We start from the raw sequence: 23,130 nt of genomic DNA, 5'->3' as shown, positions 1-23,130 counted from the left end.
CCAGGCTTCTCTGTCCATGGAATTCTCCAGGCAAGAATACCCGAGTGGATTGCCATTGCCTTCTCCAGCGGATCTTCCTGACTCAGGGATTGAACCCTGGTCTCCTGCATCCCAGGCAGATTCTTTACTGTCTGAGCAATAGGGAAGCACTGTGCCACAGTAGGGGGACCCTGGCCCCCGTGGAGTCTGAAAACCCGACACATGAGATCACTGATATACATGCTCAAGCAGACCAAACCAATATACGTTGAGCCCAAAACCAGGAAAGAGAATCCCTCAAAAGTAGTTATGTCTGCCAAGGTTGTGTGGGCTCCTTATCTCTCAGCAAGGAGGTGTTCCAGGCCCAAGACCCCTTCTTACATGGCTAAGCAAGGATTGAAAGACTGCACATCAGACAGGCTTCCCCAATAGTATCTTGTTGTGTTCATGAAGAATGCAATTCACATTTAGTACAGTTCACCCATTTAAACTATATAACTCCATGCTATCTAATATAGTCACATAGTTGTGCAATCATTACTACTATCTAATTTTTGCAACATGTTCATTACCCTAAAGGTAACCCTATATCCATCAGCAGTTACTTCCCTATTACCTCCAGCGCTTGACTAATCACTTCCTGGTTCTATAGATTTTCTATTCTGGACATTTCATACAGATAGAATTACATAATACATGGCCTTTGATGATTGGCTTTTTTCACATTTCCAAGTTTCCAAGTTTCATGAAGGTTGTAACACATATCAGAACTTCATCATTTATTTTTATTTTATGAATAATAAACCATTATATGGCTATACTAAATTTTATAATAAATGTTTTATGATGAATGTTTTTTCATTCATCAGTTGATGAACATTTGGGTTGTTTCCTTTCTTATTGTGGAATACAAGATCTTGGAACACTTTAATTCTGTTTCTTCCTCTCATGACTTCCATGAAACTGTTACATGTATTTTAATTTTAAATACTGTTGTTTACTCCATTTTAAAATGTAAACAATTTAAAATAATTGCATAGAAATCATATGGGGGATAAATGGAGTTAAAGTGTTCTAAGATCTTTAATTTTACAGTAGGAAATTAAATATATTAATTACAAAGACTGGTACATGTGTTGTGGCTTTATAGTTAATGTTTTTATTTATGCACATAACTATCACTTTCTTATTCTTCATTTGTTTTCATTTCAGACCCTCTATTTGAGCTTAAATTCTCTCCAGTATAAATATGTATGTGTGTGTATGTTTAAATATCAATGTACCAAGAAAATAAAACACTATCAGTTTAGAATTTTATACCCAGTGAAATATCTTTCAAGAATGAGGGCAAAATAAAGGTGTTTGCAGATAAAAACAGTGAGAGGCTTTGCTAGCAGCAGACCCACACTAAAGGAAATGCTAGTGAATATAGTTTGGCACGCTGAAGGTATCATTCTACTAGCTTTGTGTGCGCACTGTGGCCTGAGGGAGCATAGATCTTAATCTATCCATTGCTCTTTTCAAACTAAACTGCCTTTTATTTCTGGCTGCTTTTAAGATTTTTATTTGTTTGTTTGCATTTGCTCTTCTGAGTTCTGCCTTCTTGTAGTCTTTGGCCTGGATATTTTTTATCTCCTTGCTCCTTATTGCTTTTGAATATAGTTGATTTGTTTTTCGGACACAACTGAGCAACGGAACTGAACTGAACTGATTTGTTTTTAGTGGGAGTATCTATTTGGTAACTTAGCCTGGAATGACACCAGAAATAAAACGTCAAGTGTAATAACACAACATTAGAAATAATCTTACTTCCCCCAAAATAGCTACTGGTTAAGTAAAAGGGTACATCCTTTCGATGGTATAGTAGGTAAACATTTAACTCATCTTTTTAAAGGGAAATGTATGTCAGAAGAGCAGACTGTCTTAACTATAATCAAAGCAGGATCAAAAGTAGGAATGGAACCTGCATGTTTTGAAAGCTTCCTATGTTTTAGACTCTACTGTGTGAGTATTTATATGGACTATTGCTTTTAATATATACAACAACCCCATGCCATAGAGATTATTGTTCCTCATCTAAAGAAAATACTCAAAGATAATAACTTGTCCAAGACCATCTGCCAAGGACAAATAAAATGATAAATGACTACATACATTAACTATCTGAAGAAAAGCTACTAGCAGGAGGTCAAGAGCCAAGGAAAGATGAGAGAAAGAGTCAGCTTGGCAGGGGCAGTGATCTGTCCACCTCTATACAAGTGATAGGGATACTAATGGCCAGTGTGATGTCTCGTCAGTTTGCCCAGCACATCGCTACAACGGCATCAGATAATTCTAGAGCCTTGGAGCACATCTAGCCAACTCTCCCAGCTCTCATCAGCTACCTTCTGATATGTTTTTCTGCAGATGAAAGGATCTGTACCATTTTAACTATCTCGACAGTCATATTCTCACTCTAAATTAATACCTTAGATTTGAGTTTATTCATCAGTCCCTTGTAAGTTGGACCATGTGAACCCATCCCTCTGTGCTTTGTCCCTTCTTGGTGCTTTGACGAAGTTGAGTTTCTGGACTTGCAGAGCTGAGAACTAAATCCTGCACCAGGGGAACTCAAGGTAGCTCCCTGGGAGCCTTCAGTGGCAGCTGGTCAGTCTATCTTGTATCTTCACCTTACTTAATTTAAGGGCAGTTTGAATAAGTTGTTGAAATGTCTTCTCACTTATTGTTTTTATCTCTCACATCCAAACCCATCTTTCTATCCTTTGCAATATGATGCTGGATCTAGAATTCTGGAAACTACATTTCTTCTTTGTCAGTTCAGTTCAGTAGAGTTGCTCAGTCACGTCTGACTCTTTGCGACCCCATGCACTGCAACACGCCAGGCTTCCCTGTCCGTCACCAACTCCTGGAGCTTGCTCAAAAGCATCCTGCCTTCTCAGAGATACCTTGTAAGCTGACTGAGACTCTTTTTTCCAAGGTCAGCTTCCTCCTCCGAGTTCCTAAGTTTTAATAATTCCAGTTTCCTTTCTTCATTCCCCGGTTCTAGGGGTGGTAAATGCTTCTTGCAGTTGCTACCTCTGTGACAACTCATCTTGCCTTTTCCTTTTCTTAGTTAACAACTTTATACATAGATAACAATTATATTTTCTCTGTTCTAGTAACTGGTATGATTTCCGTCTCTTGACTGTACCTTGAATGATACAGATGTATATGAGCTGCAATTTTTCTGCTCTTTCCTTTATTGAAATTGGCAAGAAGACATTCAGTCATGTCTCAGAATTTATATATGATTTGCAAAAAAAATAAAAACCAAGATGAGTTCACATCAAGCAATTTGTCAAAATAGGAAGAAAAGCAGAAGAAATAAATGAACAATACAGTGGCATGTTTTGTCGGTATTTGATTCCCCCCACTCTCTACAACTGAGCAGTTGTTCACGGTGCTCCAACGTCTTTTTCTTAGTTCTAGAAGCCAATAAATCCCAGAATAACACCATTACAGTAGAACAAACTGCACAGCCCGAAGATAGATTTACCAGAATGATGTCAGCTGATTGTTTCCATAGTACTGAGTGCTTACTTTGGGGTTTTCTTAAAGCTGAGTTGTCAAAAGGTTGTTATTTTGGCTTGAGGAAAAGCTTAAAAGGATATTCTAGGGGAAGAGAGCATGGCTTAACAATTGCTTACTTCTGGGGCTGCAGAGGGCAAAGGAAAAATAACTCAAGGACAAGCTATGAACAGTTTGTAGCCAAAGTTACCTGTACGAGAAGAAACACTTAGCTGGTATGTCAAAGAAATAAGGCTTAAACCAAAGTTGGAATTTAAAAACCCTGGCTTTGTACAATTATTCAAGCTTAGATTGCCGAATATTGCTGAGAAATCTAGCTGCTTTAAATCTGTTTAGGATATCCCAGTTTGAAAGGAATGGTTTGTGTTGTTTGTTTGGTTGAACACAGAGCATGCAGGGTCCTAAGACCCAGTGAAAGTGAAAGTGGCTCAGTTGTGTCCGACTCTTTGCGACCCCGTGGACTATACAGTCCATGGAGTTCTCCAGGCCAGAATACTGGAGTGGGTGGCCTTTCCCTTCTCCAGGGGATCTTCCCAACCGAAGGATCGAACCCAGGTCTCCCGCATTGCAGGTGGATTCTTTACCAGCTGAGCCACAAGGGAAGCCCCCTAGTTCCCCAACCAGGGGATTAAACCCATGCCCCTTGTAGTGCAAGTACAGAGTCTTAACTGTTGGATGTCAGGGAAGTCCCTGAAAAGGGGAGCTCCTTAAGCTGAACTACCTTACCAGCTGATCACCAGTTTATATCACCATAAATTTCCTTTGTTTTCCCTGAAATCTGGAACCTCCCTCCACCACAGAACTAGGCTCAAGGCGGGTTTATGGAAATAATTGTCTGTTTTGTACATCTGCACTGAGCCAACCATCACCCATTTCAGAGAAATTGCTCCCTGTACCTTCTTTCTTTAAAATGTATTTCACTATTAATAAGATATGTGTGTGTTAGTTGCTCAGTCATGTCCGGCTCTTCACGATACCATGGACTATAGCCCACCAGGCTCCTCTGTCCATGGGATTCTCCAGGCAAGAATACTGGAGTGGGTTGCCATTTCCTTCTCCAGTATTAATAATATATGAAAGCAGCCAAATAGTCTTAAGCCTTTTTTGAGGACTATAACTACAACGTGTGCAAACTTCCCCATCACCCACACTTCTCTCTTTCCCAATCACCACACCAAAGATATTTCAGTCAAACTGCACTGCCTATCTAAAGTACCTTACTTCTGGTCTCTTACTACAGTCTTAACGCTACCATCAGTAAACCTCCATTCTAATCTTTGTCTTGCCTCATTCACACAGGTCTTAATAATTCTCTCTCTCTCTTTTTTAATGCAAATTACCTCCCAAAACACCATCATTTTCTGTGCATGACAATGTAATTCATGTGACCACTGTAACATAAAAGTGGGAAGACAAAGGGTCTATATGTTGTAAGGTATCTGCAGTTTACTTAAAGTGGTAAAATACTGGCTTCTGAGTATACTATAAATGGTTAGCTAGGTATATTATAATTCCTAGGGCACACTTACACACACACAGAGAGACATAGCCTAATGACTATAGATAAATTAAAATGAAATATTGAAGCATATTCAAATAATCTAAAGGAAGACAAATAGCAACAGTAAGGTGGGGAACAAAGGGACAAAAAATGAAGGGGACAAACAGGAAACAAATAATAATAAAATGGTTGACCTAAATCTGACCATACAATGGTTACATTAAATGTAAATGGTTTAAACACATCAGATAAAGACAGATACAGAATGGTCAGCAAGTAAGCAAAATACTTTGAAGAAACTCACTTCAAATATAATTACATAAGTAGGTTAAAGCAAGAGGTTGGAAAAAGATATCCCATATGAACACTGATCAAAAGAAATAGGGAGTGACTGTACTACAATAAGACAAAGTAGACTTCATAGCACAGAAAATCACCAAGGATAAAAGGAGACATTACAGGTTGCTAGGGCTTCTCAGGTGGTGCTAGTGGTAAAGAACCCACTGCCTGAGACCCAGCTTGGATCCCTGGATCGGGAAGATCCCCTGGAAAAGAAAATGACAACCCACTCCAGTATTCTTGCCTGGAGAATGCCATGAACAGAGGAGTCTGGTATGCTGTAGTCCATAGGGTCGCAACAGAGTTGGACATGACTGAAGTGATTTAGCACGCATACAGGTTGATAAAAGAGTTAATTCACCAAGACAGAACAATCCTAAATGTGATTGCACCCAATGACAGACAGAGCTTCAAAATGCACAAAGCAAAAGTTGGCAGTACTGAAAGGAGAAAGAGACATCTACAGTCACAGCAGGAGACTTCAACATTCCTTTCTGTAATAGATAGAACTAACAGACAGAAGATCAGCAAGAATATAGTACCTTGAGTACACCCTTTGGACTTAATTAACCCCAAGCATATTTCTGCCCTTTTTTCTTTCATTTTTTCAACTCACTCCTGTTCTCCATTTTCTTTCAGTTCCTAGCTTTATACTAAACTTATTTGTGTTTTTCACTTTTTTTGTGTGTGTGTGGTTTTTTTTTGTTTGTTTGTTTGTTTGTTTGTTTGTTTTTCACTTTTGTCTTTGTAGTTTTACATCCATTTCCAGTTGATTACAAAAGCAAAAATAGGGATAATGAAAGTTTAAAGCGCACAGTGAGTGTCTAGCTTAAACAGTTTGCAACAGCCACTGGGAACTGGTAGTTTACTCTGAAGCTTCCCTTTCTTCTTTTAAATAATTCTCAAAGTATTCATACAGCCTGCTCTTATCATTTGTAATTGAGAGCTACATTATGGTCTAGAAAAGCAGTGTATCTTAAATTTTCTCTCTCACTATTTTTTATTCCTGTTTTAACTGTTAGAACAGTTAAAACGTAGTTGCTTTGGTTAGTATGGTATCTAGTCAAACTTCACCAACCATTTACAAAGCAGATTTTGTAAAACACTGATTTTTTTTCATCTTTACTTACAGAAATTAACTTTTATAAAGCAAAGAAAGCAAAATTACACTGTGTATAGCAGTACAAACAACTTAAACTATTTATTAGTCTTTAATGGTAGGCACTAATTTTTAGTTAATATGAGTTAAATAATAGTGCATTCCCGGTGTTTATTCCAATGATTTGGCAAAGATAAATTCTCATTTTTTGAATAAACAATTGAACACACTAACAAAGCCTTTTCTTTAATTTTGTTAATTTTTATCTTTATTTTCCTTTACTTCTTAGGAATTTTCTTACCTGAATTTTTTTTCCCTATACTAGAAGAAAAATATAGGCTGAGTAAGAGACAGTACTTTAAACATTGTTATGAATATTTTAAAAAAATATGTCCTTTGGAGTAAAGAAAGTTCACATACATAGACTCTGCCTTGTTTGGAAATAATAATAATTATCATTTATTGAGCACTTATTACATGTTAAAAATGTACGTTTTTATTTACATTATTTACATTTTATTTATTTTATTTTACTTTTATTTACTTTTATGTAAACTTTTATTTACATTATTGCATTTTATCATACCATAAGCATTTCAGAGGAAAAAGTAAAAGTTTATATCTTTCCCAAAGGTATATAGCTGGCATTAAATTTGATAGGCATAAATATACAATTTACATACAATATTTTAAATGTATTCATTGAAAAGATATTTTAATAATGCAAATTGCCAATAATAAATTTAACATGTGAAGATTTCTTTCCTATACTATTTGTGATAGAAAATTAGTCCAAAAATAGTTGTATCTCAACTTACAACCCTTATGTGTGGATAAGCAATGGTTTCCTTTATACTTCTTTGCTAGTTCAATGAAAAAAATGAACTTGTTCCGTAATGTAACCTTACTGAAGAGCATCAGTCCTGGGGGATTTGTTCTTTGCCTGTGTGAGCTAAGATAGTAACAGTAGTTGCTACTTACTGAGTGTTTATGATGCGCCGGTCATCCTGCCTCACCCTTCACATGCACGGTCTCATAAGTTTCACAGCCACCACACCCTGTGTGGCAGGCGTTTTATTCTACTTTACAGCAGAGGAGATTGAGTCTCGGAGAGAATTAGTAAACTACTCAAGATTATCCAACAATGTATTGCTGAGGTCCCAGTCACTGCTTTTAATAATTTCAGGGGCACTGTTGTGTGGCTAAGTACCAAACACGAATACCAAAACATCTGAGTAAAAAGTGGGGAAAAAGTCAATCCTTCGTTACTGGTTACTAGGTATCATGTTAGACTTCCCGTCGTTTTACTGTATTTAACCAAGGTCATTATTGAATTCTGTTACTCTAATTTCTTGTGTGGCTAAAAAGCCAAGGAAAATTGGTTAAGTTCTGTCAACTCTAAAGTTTCTGTATCATTTGGCAGCATGTAACTCTTATACTAAAAGGATTCTTAAAAATCACAACTGTATGGTTAAATGGCAATCACACCCACACGTGTGTCCAAAAAAATATGATAATAAGGGAACAGAAATAATTGTAGTAATAATGAAAGTACAGTAATTAAATATTAGGGTAGTAATGTTGGAATTGAAAGTTGTGGAAGCTGAAATGAAATTTCTCTCCTCAATTAAGAAGTAATATCTTTATATTACCTTAAAATTCTAGGGGAAAAGCAATTTCACAAAGACTCCCTTCCCATTAGCAGACTATTCTGCAGAATCTTAGAAAGTTTTTGCAGATGATTGCTTAATTTTTTGTTTTTTTTACTTTAGATTTTTAACACAAGAAGAATTCTCTAGGCCTTAAGTAGTTTACTATAATGGACAAGAAATTCTGTAGGAAGATAATTTAGAAAAGAAGTAAATAATTTAAAATTTTAAAGCCTGTATGAATGGATCTTTGTGACTCAGTATTTAGAATATTCTTTTAGTAATCTAGAAACTGCAATATGTTGCCCCAAAATCCTTCTCTCTTTTTTGTTGTCTAATTAATATTAAAAAAGAATATGTAATGACAGTTGAAAATATTTCACATTTAAGGAAGATATCTTATTGAAAGGAATAAGTCAGAGATACGATACAAATAAAATGGTCATACGTATTTTGGCAAGAGTTTCAAATGGAACAGTCATAGAGAGCTCCTGATAAACACATAAAAATATTTTATCTATAGTGTGTAGTCCAAAAACACCTTTCAGGTCTCTCTTGATTGACCCTGAATAAAAGTTATACTTCAGGTGACGGAAAAAAGGTCCATTAACGTTGCTCATGCATTTCAACATAAAAATGGAATAGAATCATTGACTACAGGTAGAAATGTGCAAAACTACTCAAGATAAATATGCTGCTTTGAGGCTGCACATTCACTCCACTTTTGTCTGCCAGCTTGATTTTTGAATTGGGCACTCATGGATAAAAAGTATGTGATCTGAAAAAATAGTGTGTGTCTTTTAAAAGTCAGTGTCATATAATGTCATTCCTTTTGGCAAAATTTATGTTACATGGTGTTAGACCATGGGCTGAGCTAATGTAACATGATGCATTAAAAACTGCATATCCTGATTGTAATATGTGTCAGAACAATGAATTGTTACATCAGATACCTGTTCAGCTGTAAATGGGGCCCTCTATAAGTCACTGACAAAAGGATAATATTCTCCTGATGGCTGTATAGAACTCTTGTTGTCTAAAACATGCAGCCTTCCAACCTCCATACTCTGTGACATGTGGCCATTTAAGTTGCGTGTTTAATACATGCATACAATGAGAACACAGCACATTATTAAAGCCACAATTGGAAATATTTTTGTTTTCATAGGCATCTTTCTTCCAAAGATCCAATGGCTATATCTTCCCCACCTCCCAAACAAAGACACACATGGAGTTCTGATGGATTTTGTATTAGTTAGAAAATCCTTTGGGCTGCAAGTAACAGAAATCACATAAACAGTAGTTAAACACGTGAGGATTTGTTTTCTCACATAAAATGACTGGATTCAGCAGTTAAATGATATCAGGACTGGGTATCTGAAATATCTGTCTTTTCCTTGTGATTGAAAGGTAGATATTTTAACTCCAGTCGCTCCATCCACTTTCACTGAAGAAGTGGGAAAGGGGCAGTTCCCTGTATTTGTCCCTTTTATCAAGAAATCCAAAGCATTTCCATCAACTGCTACATGTTTCCAGTTATATCTAACTCACCACCACTAGCTGCAAGGAAGATTTAGGGAGTAGACCCTACATGGAAGCAGATAAGAAGAAAGGTCTGGAGAATGAGTGTTTTGTAAGGCAGCTAATAATGTCTACTGTAGATGCCCCTGACAATTATAAATCGAGCAGAAAACAGTGTGGGGAAGACTTTAAAGAATGATCAATTCACATGGTAAAAATTTAATATTGACTTCTTTCTCTCTCTTTTTAGTCGCTAAGTCATGTCCAACTCTTGCGACCCCATGGACTGTAGCCTGCCAGGCTCCTCTGTCCATGGGATTCTCCAGGCAAGAATACTGGAGTAGGTTGCCGTTTCCTTCTCCACTTCTACTTCACCCTGTACACAAATATGAATTCTAGTGGAATGTGAATATAAATGTGAAAGGTAAAAAATATGTCTTTTGTAATAAAACATAGGATAATATCTTCATGATGTATGTAGGCAAAGATTTCTTAGATATAATACAAAAGCACTCACCCTCAAGGGAAGAATGTAGTCACTGGATGACTAAAATCTATATCTAAAATCAGGAACTTCTGTTCATCCAGCATACCATTCAGAGAATGAAAAGGAAAGCCGTAGAGCTCTGTTGTTTACCGTTTCTGACTGTTGTAGATAGTTGTCCCTGGACATTCTTATACATGTCTTTTGGGAAACAAAAGTGAGCATTTGTACTTGGAGAAGAATCTGTGGAGCTTAGGTTGCGCATGTTTAGCTTTAGTAGATGATGTTGAAACCTGACCTTCCTCCATGGCTTCCTAAGAAGAATCATGCATTCAGTCATAGATGGTTAATGCCCTGACTGATCTTTATGGGTTGGTAGAAACACCATTTGGGAGAGAAGCCTTGGCCACACAACGTGACATCAGCCCACAGTGGGTGTTTTCATTTCCTCTTGCTGCTGTAACAAATCACCACAAATTTGGTGACTTACAACAAACTCCTAAAGAATGCCCTGAGTTCCAGACACACTCTTCTCTGGATCATGTGAAGCTGCAACCCTAGCTTCTTATGGAATTTGGGATCAGTGTTGATGACCAGTAAATTATTTTTCTTGCATGATGATACACTCCCATGAAGAGCCCAAAGCAATCAAATGGTAGGCATGGCTTCCAGTTCAGTGGAGTTCCTACTCTTTCCTATCATAGAAGCTTTCTCCATGGAACTAGGGCCTCTAATCTGACAGAGACTAGGGTGGCATGGACTTCTGTAGGAACAGATTCTACAAGTGGATTACTGGATGTGATGGTGAAAGATCCCAATCCTATTTCCATCCCTTGGTTTCCTGGTTCCATTCCATGTATTCTGTGGGGGCAATGTGTCAGCTATTAGCTCAGCACATATATCATATCCTAGAGAATGGTGCCCCAATCCTATGGTGTACTGTCCCTGAATTGACGCTCTAGCCATTCTGTTGCCATTCAATAGCCATTCTATTGATTGTCACAGGCCATTCTGTTGTTCTTTCAAGCTGGTTGCTTCTAGGTGATGAGGCATATGTAAGACCAGTAGATTCTTTGGTCTCCTTGTTCTACTTCCTTTGATCTTAGGCAGTGTTGAGTCATGAGTTTACCATGTCATTAAACAAATCCATATCTGGAATAGATGTCAGTTCTGATAAGGATAGATCATTGTGCCATTTTAGATTCTTCAAGAAGCAGATGCCAAGATAGGATTAGACACCGGGAATTTATGGAGGAGACATCTGTGAAGAATATGGTGGGAAAGAGCAGAAATAGCAGGGAGAACCTTCAGACTACAAAGCAGGTGATCTGACACCCAGAACAAGATGAAGGGGAGGAAAGACTGGATAGAGAAAGGTTCAAACTGCAGTGCAGTTCTTATAAAATCTTGACCAAGTTGATAGTGAGTTCCCAAGTAAAGATTTCCCATTGGAGGAATCATCTGGCTTTAGTGCCTCTGAAGTGAAGTGAAAGTCACCCAGTTGTGTTCAACTCTTTGCAGCCCCATGGACTGTAGCCTGCTAGGCTACTCTGACCATGGAATTCTGCAGGCAAGAGTACTGGAGTGGGTAGCCATTTCCTTCTCCAGGGGATCTTCACAACCCAGGGATTGAACCGGGGTCTGCTGCATTGCAGGCAGATTCTTTACCATCTGAGCCACCAGGGAAGCCCCTTGGTACCTCTACTAGCTCAGTAATTGAAAGTTGTGGAAGTTTAAGGCTGACAGTCAACTATGCTCCCTACAGAAGTTTCTCTTGAAGGTACACCTGAGCTATGTACTCTCAGGGTTGCTACACTGCATTTTTCAGGGTGGAAGGGGTCCTATGAAAACAAGCTGCCACCAGATAATCTTCTCTTGGGATGGTGCCATATCAAGGGGTCAGTATTGGTTTTTCCTGCTGGCAGGTTAGCCATTTAGCAGTACAAGTAGCCAAGTGAGCCTTGACGAAAAGAAGCCCATGTATAACCATTTTACTAGTTATCTATGGGTGTAAAATGAATTACCCCAAAAGTTAGTGGCTTAAACAGCATTTATTAGGGCTATGGGGCCTAATGTGTAGTTGCTGTAATGTTGTAATTTCATTTCATAAAACCAGATGACCAACTAGAGGGAGACACCCTGGAGAGATTACTTAAAGAAGTACTGTTGATAAAAACATGACCAGTCTCTTGCTATCATCAAAGTTAGAAATCTATGTCAGTCTCCTGTTTGACTTTTATTTAACTCAGCAAATACTTACTCTGCATCTACTTGCCATTAGGCATTAAGATTCATGCTGGAGAAACTAAGATGAACATGATGTGGTCGCTAATCTTGACGAGCTCGGAGTCAGTTGAGGGAGAATGACATGCAGAGATGGGGAGACTAAGTTCACAGCCCTGTAAGTGTGGGGAAAACAGCTTGTATTTGTCAGGGAAGCAGTAGCATTCTTTAATAAAATAGCACCTCAGCCCTCCAAGATTATTAGTAATGGAGAATTGCCACTCAGGAAGGAGATGGCTGGACTTTTCTCTTGTCCTGCCAGATTCATGAATCCTTGGTATCTCTCATATCTTTTCAGCCTTCAACCATGGATATTGATAAACTGATCACTTACAGAATCCCCTACAGATTTATTCCTATAGTTCACCTGAGGCCAGGCTGGAATCTTTAAACAGAACTCAATTAAGGTTTATGGATGGGACCTCCTTGGCAGTTCAGTGGTGCATTTCCACTGTGGGGGGTAGGCTCGATCCCTGGTTGCAGAACTAAGATCCCACATGCCATTTGGTGTGGCCAAGAGAAAAAAAGGCTTATGGATAACAGAACAGAAGGGTGTCAAACAGTGAGAAATGCAGCTTGCATAGTTTCTATCCCAAAGACCACAGGGCATCTGCTTGCCTAGATCTTGCAGGCCTCCTGTGGTTAGTCCTCTCCAATAGTAACAAGAAATAACCTTCCATTGGTCTACTTCCTCAAAGTCCAGATCCAAAGGAGCAAGGCACAGAGAAAGATGTGTGTGTGTGTGTGTGGGATTGGGGGGTGATGATGGGATGTTCCAGATTATCTTGGTAGCCCTTTTGTTGGAATGAGAAGGCTCCATGACATATTGCTAAATGGAGAAAAAAAGATTTTTAAAGTGGGATTTATTAATTTAAGAAATATTTATTGAGTACCTACTATGTGCAAGGCATTGCTACATGCTGGGCTACAGTGGTGGATAAGTCCAACATGGGTCCTTTTTCTATGCAGGTAATAGTCAAACAGGAATTCAGCATAATCTCATTAATTATAATGTATATTTTTATATTCATACAAGTGTATATCCTACTGTTTACTCAGTTTCCTATTTAGCACCTCCCAGATGACTTATTTATTTAACAAACACTTTGTATGGGGTTTAATTAAGTACCAGCCCTGTCCTAAGCATTTTATAAATATTAACTCATTTAGGCTTTATAAAAACATTATCAGGTAAGTATTATTATAATTGGGCTTTGCTCAGTGATAAAGAATTCACCTGCAATGCAGGAGATGCGGGTTCGATTCCTGGGTCGGGGATATCCTCTGGAGAAGAAAATGGCAACCCACTCCAGTATTCTTGCCTGAAAAATCCCATGGACAGAGGAACTTAGCGGGCTACAGTCCATGGGGTTGCAAAAGAGTCTAACACGACTTAGCGACTAAAACAACAACATTATTATTATCACCCATGTTTTACAGATGAAGAAACTGGGGCATAGAAAAGTTGGTAATTTGTCCAGGTTTTCACAGTTAGTAAGTAGAGCTGGAAAGTGACTCTAGGCAGTTTGGCCCCAGAGTTCATGCTTTTACCCACTACTCTAAATTCCTGACACTGGGAAACATTCTGCCTATTCCCTATCTTTAGGCATGGGGCCAAACACCATGATCTTAACGCGTAGCCTCAAGCATGCAATACAGACACATAGACACATACGAAACACACCCTGCGGGCCTGGGCATGTGCTGTGTGCTTAGTCGCTCAGTCACGTCCAACTCTTTGTGACCCTTTGAACTGCAGGTCGCCAGGCTCCTCTGTCCATGGGATTTCCCAGGCGAGAATACTGAGGTGGGTTGCCATATCCTTCTCCAGGGGATCTTCCGGACCCAAGGATCAAACCAGCATCTCCTGTGTCTCCTGCGTTGCAGGTGGATTCTTCACCTGCTAAGCCATTGGGGAAGGCCTGAGCATAGGACTGGGTGTATACAGCAGCAGCAAAGGTCTTTTGGCTGGTGTATTACATTTATTTATTACTGGTTCACACATACAAGATCGTTAAAATGAAGGGAAAAAAAAGCAAATGGGTGGAGGCAGAGTTGGAGGTTTGGTGAGATAGTAGGTATTTACATCAAAAACCTAGGCTGAGGGAGAAGCTGCAAATCATTGCAAAACTGAGGTCAGAGGTTCTGGAAACTATGGCAAAAAGCAAAGAATGAAGTGTTACAAAGTTTTTGTTGCCTGACTGAAGGAAGATCCTTGACAGTAGCAAGAACCCTAGCTTCACAATCTTTTGATGTGTGGGTTTTACTGTTACTGTTTCTTTGGTTTAAGGGGTTACCTAATAACTTCATATTAACGATACAGGGGGTTGCAAAGAGTCAGACACTACTGAGCAACTTATCTGAACTGAATGATCTACTGGATTTCTGATTGTAGCATTTTGCTATGGTGAGTCCATTTTTTTGTTTTTTTGTTTTTTTTTTTACTCCCCCCACTCCATATGTCATAGCTCTGCTGTGTCACTTGAAATTGTATTTCAGTATGCCAACCAGTATGATAACAATATTTATTGAATTTAACACCTGCAGTATACTGAATACAGGTGGAGGTTAGGAGAGGAAGATTTACAGAAGACAAGGTTTTTGTCTCTAAAGAAATTTGTAATCCAATGAAGAGTTAAGTAAGCACATTCTCATGAAGAACTCAAACATAGGTTTTAAAAGAAAAATACCCCAAATAAAAATGAATATTGGGTGATTCCAAAGTATCCAAGGAGCATGAAATAGGCAGAGGTCAGTCTTGCTAGACTTTCTCTAGGAGGTGGGTTTTTAAAAAAATGTTTATTTATTTAGCTGTGCCAGGTCTTAACTTACCCTGTGTGAGAGCTTTCATTGCAGCATGTGGAATCTAGTTCCCCAACCAGGGATTGAACCTGTGCCCCCTGCTTTGGGAGCACAGAGTCTTAACCACTGGGCCACCAGGGAAGTCCCCAGGAGGTATGCTTTGATGTTGGATTTATACTGAAGTTCTTGAACTGTCAGGATCTTGACCTGTCCGCAGCTTGTCACAGAAACCAGGAGGGAAGCAAGTGTGGGGAAGGGTAAAGACTGAGGTTTTTGAAGAATGACACCAGGAAGCTAGAAAAGAAAGGAGCACTGCCCTGCGTTCTCTGGGGGACCCCATCAGGAAGAGGGCGGATGGAGCTCACTGGAGGCCTGCCTCATTTTATGCAATAGCTATTTTGGAAATATAAAGCAACAGTCAAAAACTGTTGAGTATCTATTATGTGTCAGGCATTGCTTTAACCTTCATATCTACTCTGTAAGTGAAAGTCGCTCAGTTGTGTTGGACTCTTTGCGACCCCGTGAACTATACAGTCCATGGAATTCTCCAGGCCAGAATACTGGAGTGGGTAGCCTTTCCCTTCTCCGCGGGATCTTCCCAACCCAGGGGTTGAACCCAGGTCTCCCGCATTGCGGGCAGATTCTTTACCATCTGAGCCACCAGGGAAGCCCCTACTCTGAAAGCGGACGTTAATTTTTCTATTTTGCATACAAGGCAAAAGGCTCGGCAATGAGGTTAAGTGGCCTACGTGTTCAGTGTCATCTAACCATTAAAGGGTAAAACCCCGAATGCCTGCGGGTTGATTTGACCATGAAGCCCAAGCTTTTTGTGTCACACAAATTTTCTAAGTGGAATGTTTAAGATACACTTGAGGTAATGACTATTTATTAGGTGCATTTATCCATGTAAATGCAGAAGTCTGGACTAGAGGGTAAGGGTTCTCTTAACTACGTGAGTGATGGTGTTTTATTTCTTTAAACCTGCATCATTCTGCCCCATTTACAGAAGAGAATGACACCGAAAATATCTTCAATTTTTGGGTCACTCCGTCCGTTAAGCAGAGAATCTCGCAAAGCAATGCCATGGCCAAAGCAGCCTATCCGGGGAGACACTGAAGTTTCCCCAAAGCCCAGATTGCGGAGACCGGGAAAGTGTTAACTTGTATCCACACTAAAAGGAGGCTTGTTTAAGAACTAAAGAGGAGCCATTTGAGCTAGACGAGCGCAGGTTTCGCGACCGGGGAACTGGGTGGAGGCCGGGCAGGGTACCGGTAGGCGCTGAGCGGCCGCCGGCCCGCGGCCCCCAGTCTCCCAGCGCCCGCCCTGCGGGTGCGGCCCGCGCGCGGGGCCGCGGCGGGGTGTGCGCACGCGCGCCGGGCAGCGCCGGCTACGCCGACAGTCCCGCCTCCTCCGCGCCGTCCCCGCCACGGTTACCCCGGTTCTCAGCCCCTCCTTTCCGCGGCGCTCGAGGGACCATGGCCGATCCTCGCGTGAGGCAGATCAAGATCAAAACCGGCGTGGTGAAGCGGTAAGGAGCCGGAAGCGGCGCCGCGGCCGCTGCCTCCTCTCCCTCACCCCCCGGCGGCCGACGGGCCCGGCGGAGCGCAGGCCCGAGGCGGGCCCCGGACCCCAGGCCTCACCTGGGGCGCCCCGGCCGGTGGGCTCGGGGCGGGGACGCAGGGGGCGCGCGGGTGCCCGAGCCCGCCGGCCTCGCCCCTCCGCTCCCCGCGCCCGTTCCTTCGAAAGGCCGGCGGGGGAGCGGCGAGGGTCCCTGGGCCGCACCCCTCCCGCGCCCGCGGAGTCGGAGGGCGGCGGCCCGGCCCCCTGCGGTCGTGCCCCGGGTCTCCCTGGAGAACCTGGCTGGAGCCGGCGCTTCCAGGCCTCTGCCTGCGCTCAGGTGGAGGCGCGAGCCCGTTCAGAAGTTTAGGAGGGCGTCCCGAGGCCGGCCTTACCCGGAATGGGAGCTGGCGGGCGCCCTGTCATCCAACATGGCAGGCGGGACAGTCCTAAACTGGGCCGTGAGCTTCCAGCGGTCTCGACAAACTTCGGAGGCCTCGCTCTCTCCGGCCAGCGTCCCCGCGGCTCGCCCCAGAGCCTGTATATAGGATGCTAAGTAACCATCCTGGGTAGGCCTGTCTGGTAATTCGTCGTAATTCCAACCGTGGTTAGACACTGGAGTGCTTGTGAGAACTTTATTGTTCAGACCCCAGAAGATCAAACTTCCAAGAGAAAAGATGAACAGTCTTCTGAAGAAGCAGGTTGTTTGGCAGTAAATCTGTCTAATCCTAGCTCTCTGGCTTCTTCCTTTTTGCACACCTTTCCTCCCTGTGTTGGTATTTTCACCAGAGGAATGACAAGGCAAAGGGGAGCATGGATTCACTTATGAAGCTGTTGCCTCTGAGGCTTTATTAGTAGAGCCTTACACTGCTCTCCTAGAAACCGTCATTGTTAAGGCTGAGAAGTAGTGAAGTGGGTTAAGGATGAGTAGTAGTGAAGTGGGACAGCTTTTCTGGAGTGAGAATGCTTGGCTTCCAATCTGGGTTCTGCCATGTTATGTACTGTTGAAGACATTACATCTGCCTCAGTTTCCCCCTTTGTAAAATGGAGTACCAGCCTCATGCAGTTGTTGCAGCACCTGCTGTTCTGTTTAACAGTATGTGGCAACTACTAGTACATGTTAACTAATGCTATGATTTGTATTCCTGTTTTACAAATGAGAAACTGAGCTTTGAAGTTAAAATAGAAAAAGTAAACTTGTTGGGGGTCATTGCTAGTTAGTGTCAGAGCAGGGGAAGAACTAAGGTTTCTAACCTACAGTCTTTTGTTTTAAGTTGCAGTGCCCCACCCCAAGGGTATTTTTTTAATGTGTGATAGTAGGAGGAGAGTTGAGATGTGTAATTGAAAACATAATTTGCTCTGTTACTCAGAGTTCTGTTGTTCACTTTTGTTATGCTTACTTTGGTTATGTCATTTTCATAAATCTATTTGGCAAAATATCCAAAAGGATATGATGAAGAGTGCTTTAGATGGAAAGTCATGAGAAATGACTTCTTTTTTATTGAGGTGTAGTTGATTTACAGTATTAATTTCAGGTATGTAACATAGAGATTCAGAATTTTATTATTTACTCTCCATTTAAAGTTGTTATATTGACTGCATTCCCTGTGCTGTCATTCCCTTACCCAGCTGGTGGCCGCTAGTTTGCTCTGTCTGTGAGTCAGTTCCTGATTTGCCGTATTCGTTGGTGTGTTTTGTTTTTTAGATTCCACGTTTTATGATAACATGCAGTATTTGTCTTTCTCTGTCTGACTTCACTGACCACAACGCCCTCCAGGTCCATCTGTATCGTCGCAAATGGCAGAGTTCCGTTCTTTTTTATGGCTGAGTAGTGCTCTGTGGTGTCAGTGTGTGCCATTTTCTGTGTCCATTCATCAGTTGATGGATACTCAGATTGCTTCCGTAAATGATGCTGCTGCGAACATTGGGGTGCATGTATCTTTTCAGATTTGGTGTGTTCATTTTCTTCAGATAAATACCCAGGAGTGGAATTGCTGGATCATCTGGTGGTTCTATTTTTAATTTTTTGAGGAACCTTGATGCTGTTTACCATAGTGGCTGCACCAATTTCCATTCCTACCAACAGTGTACAAGGATTCCCTTTTCTCCACATCCTCAGCAACATTTGTTATTTTTGGGAGACACACTGATTTGGGACATCCCAGGTGGTGCAATGGTAAAGAATCTGCTTGCCAGTGCAGGAGATGCAAGAGATGTGAGTTAGATCCCTCGGTAGGAAAGAGTCCCTGGAGTAGAAAATGGCAACCCACTCCAGTATTTCTGCCTGGAAAATTCCATGGACAGAGGAGCCTGGCAGGCTACAGACCCTGGGGTTGGAAAGAGAGGACATGACTGGGCACAACAACAACAACCAACTTATTCGCATAGTTAAGTTTCTAGGCTTTCAAAAATTCCTAAGTACTTACAGATACTGCTCGGAAATAAAGGTTTCTTTTCATTTTATTTCAATAATAGAGCATTATCAAAGTTTAATTTTGATTCCTTATACTTACATACATTTATCATTTTAATGAAATCCCTTCATAATTTACTGTAATATCTCAAATTGCTTATAAATTAAACAAATGCCTACTGTATATTTTTTCATGGCTGTTCTGTTGGCATTTTGGTTAGAGCTTGTCTGTATGTACTGAAATGAGATATGGTTAAAAAAGCCATAAAATTTGTATTTTAGCTTTTTATTAACCGTATTTTGTCTTGGTAGATAACGCTCAACCTGTAAATATTGTTTGCTATTCTCTCTTCTGTTACTTTTTCCTGAAAATTATTTTACTTTGACTCCTTCCAACATCTGCCTTAGTATACTGTTTTTTAGAATTCTGCGTTTTACTTCAGCAAAGAAAAGAGAATAGATGAGGCATATGTGGCAACACGTTAGTAATTGTTGGAGATGAATGGTCATTCGTCTTCATTATATTCTTCTCTATATAAGTTAAACATATTTTATTATAAAAAGATGCATTTTTAAAATGCATTATATGCATTTTTTTCTCCTCTCCAAATTTAGTTTCAGAGACTTCTCAATTAGTTCCATGATTCAGACATGTTCTTGGTTTTATGAACTCCCATTCATAAAAGCATTGGTTTTAAAAAGCTGTCATCTAAAATTCAATTTCTGGTCTCAGCACCTTTTTTCTAGTCAAGAAGTTCATTTCCCATAGCCTCATTTACCTTCAGAAGTAACAACTTTTATTTGGAAAAAGAGATTTATAAGTCATTCAAGCCCTGAATTCCTTCAGTTTTCTTTCCAGGAATTGAAAGCCACTTAGAAATATATTCTAGGTATTAGTCCTAGAGTTCAGTTTGGGTAGGCTGTACCAGGGAGGGTGAATTCTTAGAGTTAGTGTCTGATCAGATCTGCTAAAATTCTTCAGGTGATCTAGGAATTCCCTGTAGTGGGCTTTAATTTAGAAAGAAATCTGGGCAGGCAGATGGAATGCTACGGGAGTATGGAAACAGGCAATAAATAGATGCTGGTATTTGGCAACAGAGAGATCAAACAATGAGTGGAAAGATGCACTTTTCAGCATGTTGGCAAAACAGTGACTTCAGACTGTAAGGAAAGAAGCCTCAACAGTGCTCTAGTCATAGAGAAACTTTGTTACCTCCCATTGTAAGAAAGGCAAAGGATCTGATTTCCAGAAATAGATTTCAAGAGGAGAGGTTAGATTCCTAGGAACAGGAGAGTCCAGTTACTAGGAAAGGGTTATTAGTTAGACAGCATTGATTCTGACTTGGTGCTGAGTTTCTCACTCCTAGGACTTGTCAGATATCTCTTTCCCTGCAACATGATTGTCTTCTCAGGGATAATTCTGGCTGCGAGCTATAGAGATATATGTGTACTCAGAGTGAGTAATTATACTAAGTTACTTGAAGAAGTAGCCAGTGTTCACATGTGATTCATTGTTAGTGGGTATTGGTTGGTAGGTTTGGCTCTGGCAGGCTCTTTTTAAAGATTTGAATCCCTGTTCCAGATTGCTAGACCTACTTAACTATGACTGGGTCACAGCTAATCTGGCAGTCCTAGCAAGGGGTTACCAAATATGACTCCAGATTTCTTCTTTTCCAGTGCAGAACTGTACACCTTTTCTTCCCCTTCCCTTCCCCCTAGTGTCTCACTGGCATCAGTTGTAGGGTTTACTTGGGACTGAAGGGTTTCCGGGATGTGGAACCTACAGTGCTGAAGTTGGGAAAGGCTCAAGGACACCAGGATGATTTGTATTAGTACGTATATACCTACCAAACATAGCAGTGTTTTCTGCGTGCTGTGATTATTTCGAGACTATTTGATGATAGTACAACGGTGAAGTAAATGTTGTACTTTACTTAAATTAAAATTTAAATGCATCCTGTAAACATGAAGTTTAGCCTTTTTTTTCCGTATTAAATTATTGGTGATTTGGAAAATAATTTTCTCTGAAGTAGAAGATATGGCATTTTTCCCCCCTCTGGTTTTATTGAGATAACTTTTCAGTTAATTTTTATTAGAATCTAGTCGCTTCGTGGTGCTGCGCTGGTCTCTGCGGTGCCGCAGAGCGGGTCAGCTGCACACGTGCCCCTCGCTGTGGTCTCCTTCCCAGTCAGGCTGCCGCGGAGCGTCGGGCGGCGTTCCCAGGGCTGCACAGGATGTTCTGGCCAGTTATCTATTTTATGCACAGTATCAGCAGTGTGTATCTGTCAATCCCAGTGTCCCAGTTCCTCCCTCCTCCCCCTCTCCCCTTGGTCGCCATGACTCATTGTTAATATTTTATAGCTGAAAGCTTATGCCTCTTAATCTCCGTCACTTATTTGCCTCCCCCTATATGTCTCCCCCGGGCAACCACCTGTTTATTCTGTGTTTGATTCTGTTTCTGTCTAGTTATATTTGTTCACTTGTTTTGTGTTTTAGATCTCACATGTAGGTGAAATCATGCAGCATTTGTTTTTTTTCTATCTGACTTGGTTCCCTTGGCGTAATACTCTCCAAGTCCACCAGTGTTGTCACAAGTGGCAAGATTTCATTCTTCTTTACGGCTAGTACTTCATTGTATGTCTGCGTTGTATTTGTCAGTCACATTTTCTCATCCGTTGCTCTGTTAATGCACTCAGTGGACATGAGTTTGAGCAGACTCGGAGACAGTGGCGGACCGAGGAACCTGGCAGGCTTCAGTCCGCGGGGTCACAAAGAGCTGGACACAACTCAGTGACTGACCGCAATGGCAGCAGCAGCAACAAATTCATGGGCAGTTTGCACATGCCGCAAAGAACACAGGAATGTGTGTATCTTTTACCTGAGTATTTGGGGGTTTTTTGGATAAATACTCAAGAGTGGAATCACTGGATCACATGGTGGTTTTATTTTTTTGAGGAATCCCATACTGTTTCCCATACTGGCTGCACCAGTTTACATTTCCATCAGCAGTACACTGGGTTCCCCTTCTCCACATCCATTGTTTTCTTTTCGGTAACAGCCATTCTGACAGGTGTGCGGGATATCTCATTGTGGTTTTTTTTTTTTTTTTTTTTTTTCCCTCATTGTGGTTTTAACTTGCATTTCCCTGATGATGAGTGGTGGTGAGCATCTTTTCACGCCCCTGTTGGCCATCTGTGTATCTCCTTTGGAAAAATGTCTATTCAGGTCTTGTACGCATTTCTCTTCTTTTAAATCAGGTTTTGTGTTTTTGTTTTTATCCTGAGTTATGTGAGGTTTTGTGTAGTCTGGTTGTTAGTCCTTTCTTTGTCGGAAGCGTGTTTTTGGACAGCTTCTGCAGCTCAGCAGTTGCCTCCCCTCTGTTGGTGCTTTGCTTGATGTTTAGTTTGATTGGTCCTGTTTGTTTATTCTTGTTTTTGGTTCCCTTGCCTGAGGGGCCAGATCCAAAAAGATATTGTTAAGACTGATGTGAAAAAATATAGTGCCTGTTTTTTCTTCTAGAAGTTTTATGATTTCAGATACTACTTTTAAGTCTTATTTTTGTATATGGTATGAGAAAGTCGTCCAATTTGATTCTTCTGCATATAGCTGTCCAGTTTTCTCAATACCATTTATTAAAGATACCCTTTGCCCCGGTTTTCAATAGAGCAGAAGAAAAATAGCATTTATGTTTTAAATGCTGATATGTTATTTCAGCTAAATGACATATGTCTACCATAAGTTTCCAAGTATGATTTCTGTTTATAAATAAGGGTGTTATTTTTAAAAAGCTGTGTTTATGGTAAATTCAAGAAATTCTTCTGCAACACCATAATGTTTTCATTCATTTAATATAAAAGGTTATTTAATAACATTAAGTTAGCTTATTTTTCAATAAAGCTTGCTAAAAATGCCCATTGGTGAGTGAATTAATTGATT

The 23,130-nt window shown here is 40.5% G+C and overlaps 1 protein-coding gene across 2 annotated transcripts in view; it reads left to right on the top strand.

Annotated features, from left to right (window-relative positions):
* The first annotated feature begins 16,606 nt into the window (after positions 1-16,606).
* The window catches only part of TBCA (tubulin folding cofactor A), an 81,991-nt gene continuing 75,467 nt past the window's right edge, over positions 16,607-23,130 (top strand). The window contains exon 1 of one of the 2 annotated variants that reach the window (XM_043470724.1): positions 16,607-16,752. In XM_043470724.1, coding sequence (XP_043326659.1) covers positions 16,700-16,752 — 53 coding nt within the window. In that variant the 5' untranslated portion in view covers positions 16,607-16,699. The remainder of the gene's footprint in view (positions 16,753-23,130) is intronic. The other variant, XM_043470723.1, reaches the window with a different exon arrangement.

The sequence above is a fragment of the Cervus canadensis genome, chromosome 6 (genome assembly GCF_019320065.1).
Source record: "Cervus canadensis isolate Bull #8, Minnesota chromosome 6, ASM1932006v1, whole genome shotgun sequence".
Lineage (NCBI taxonomy): Eukaryota > Metazoa > Chordata > Mammalia > Artiodactyla > Cervidae > Cervus > Cervus canadensis.
The sequence above is the reverse complement of the archived record's forward strand: the minus strand, read 5'-3'. Positions and strand labels throughout refer to the sequence as shown.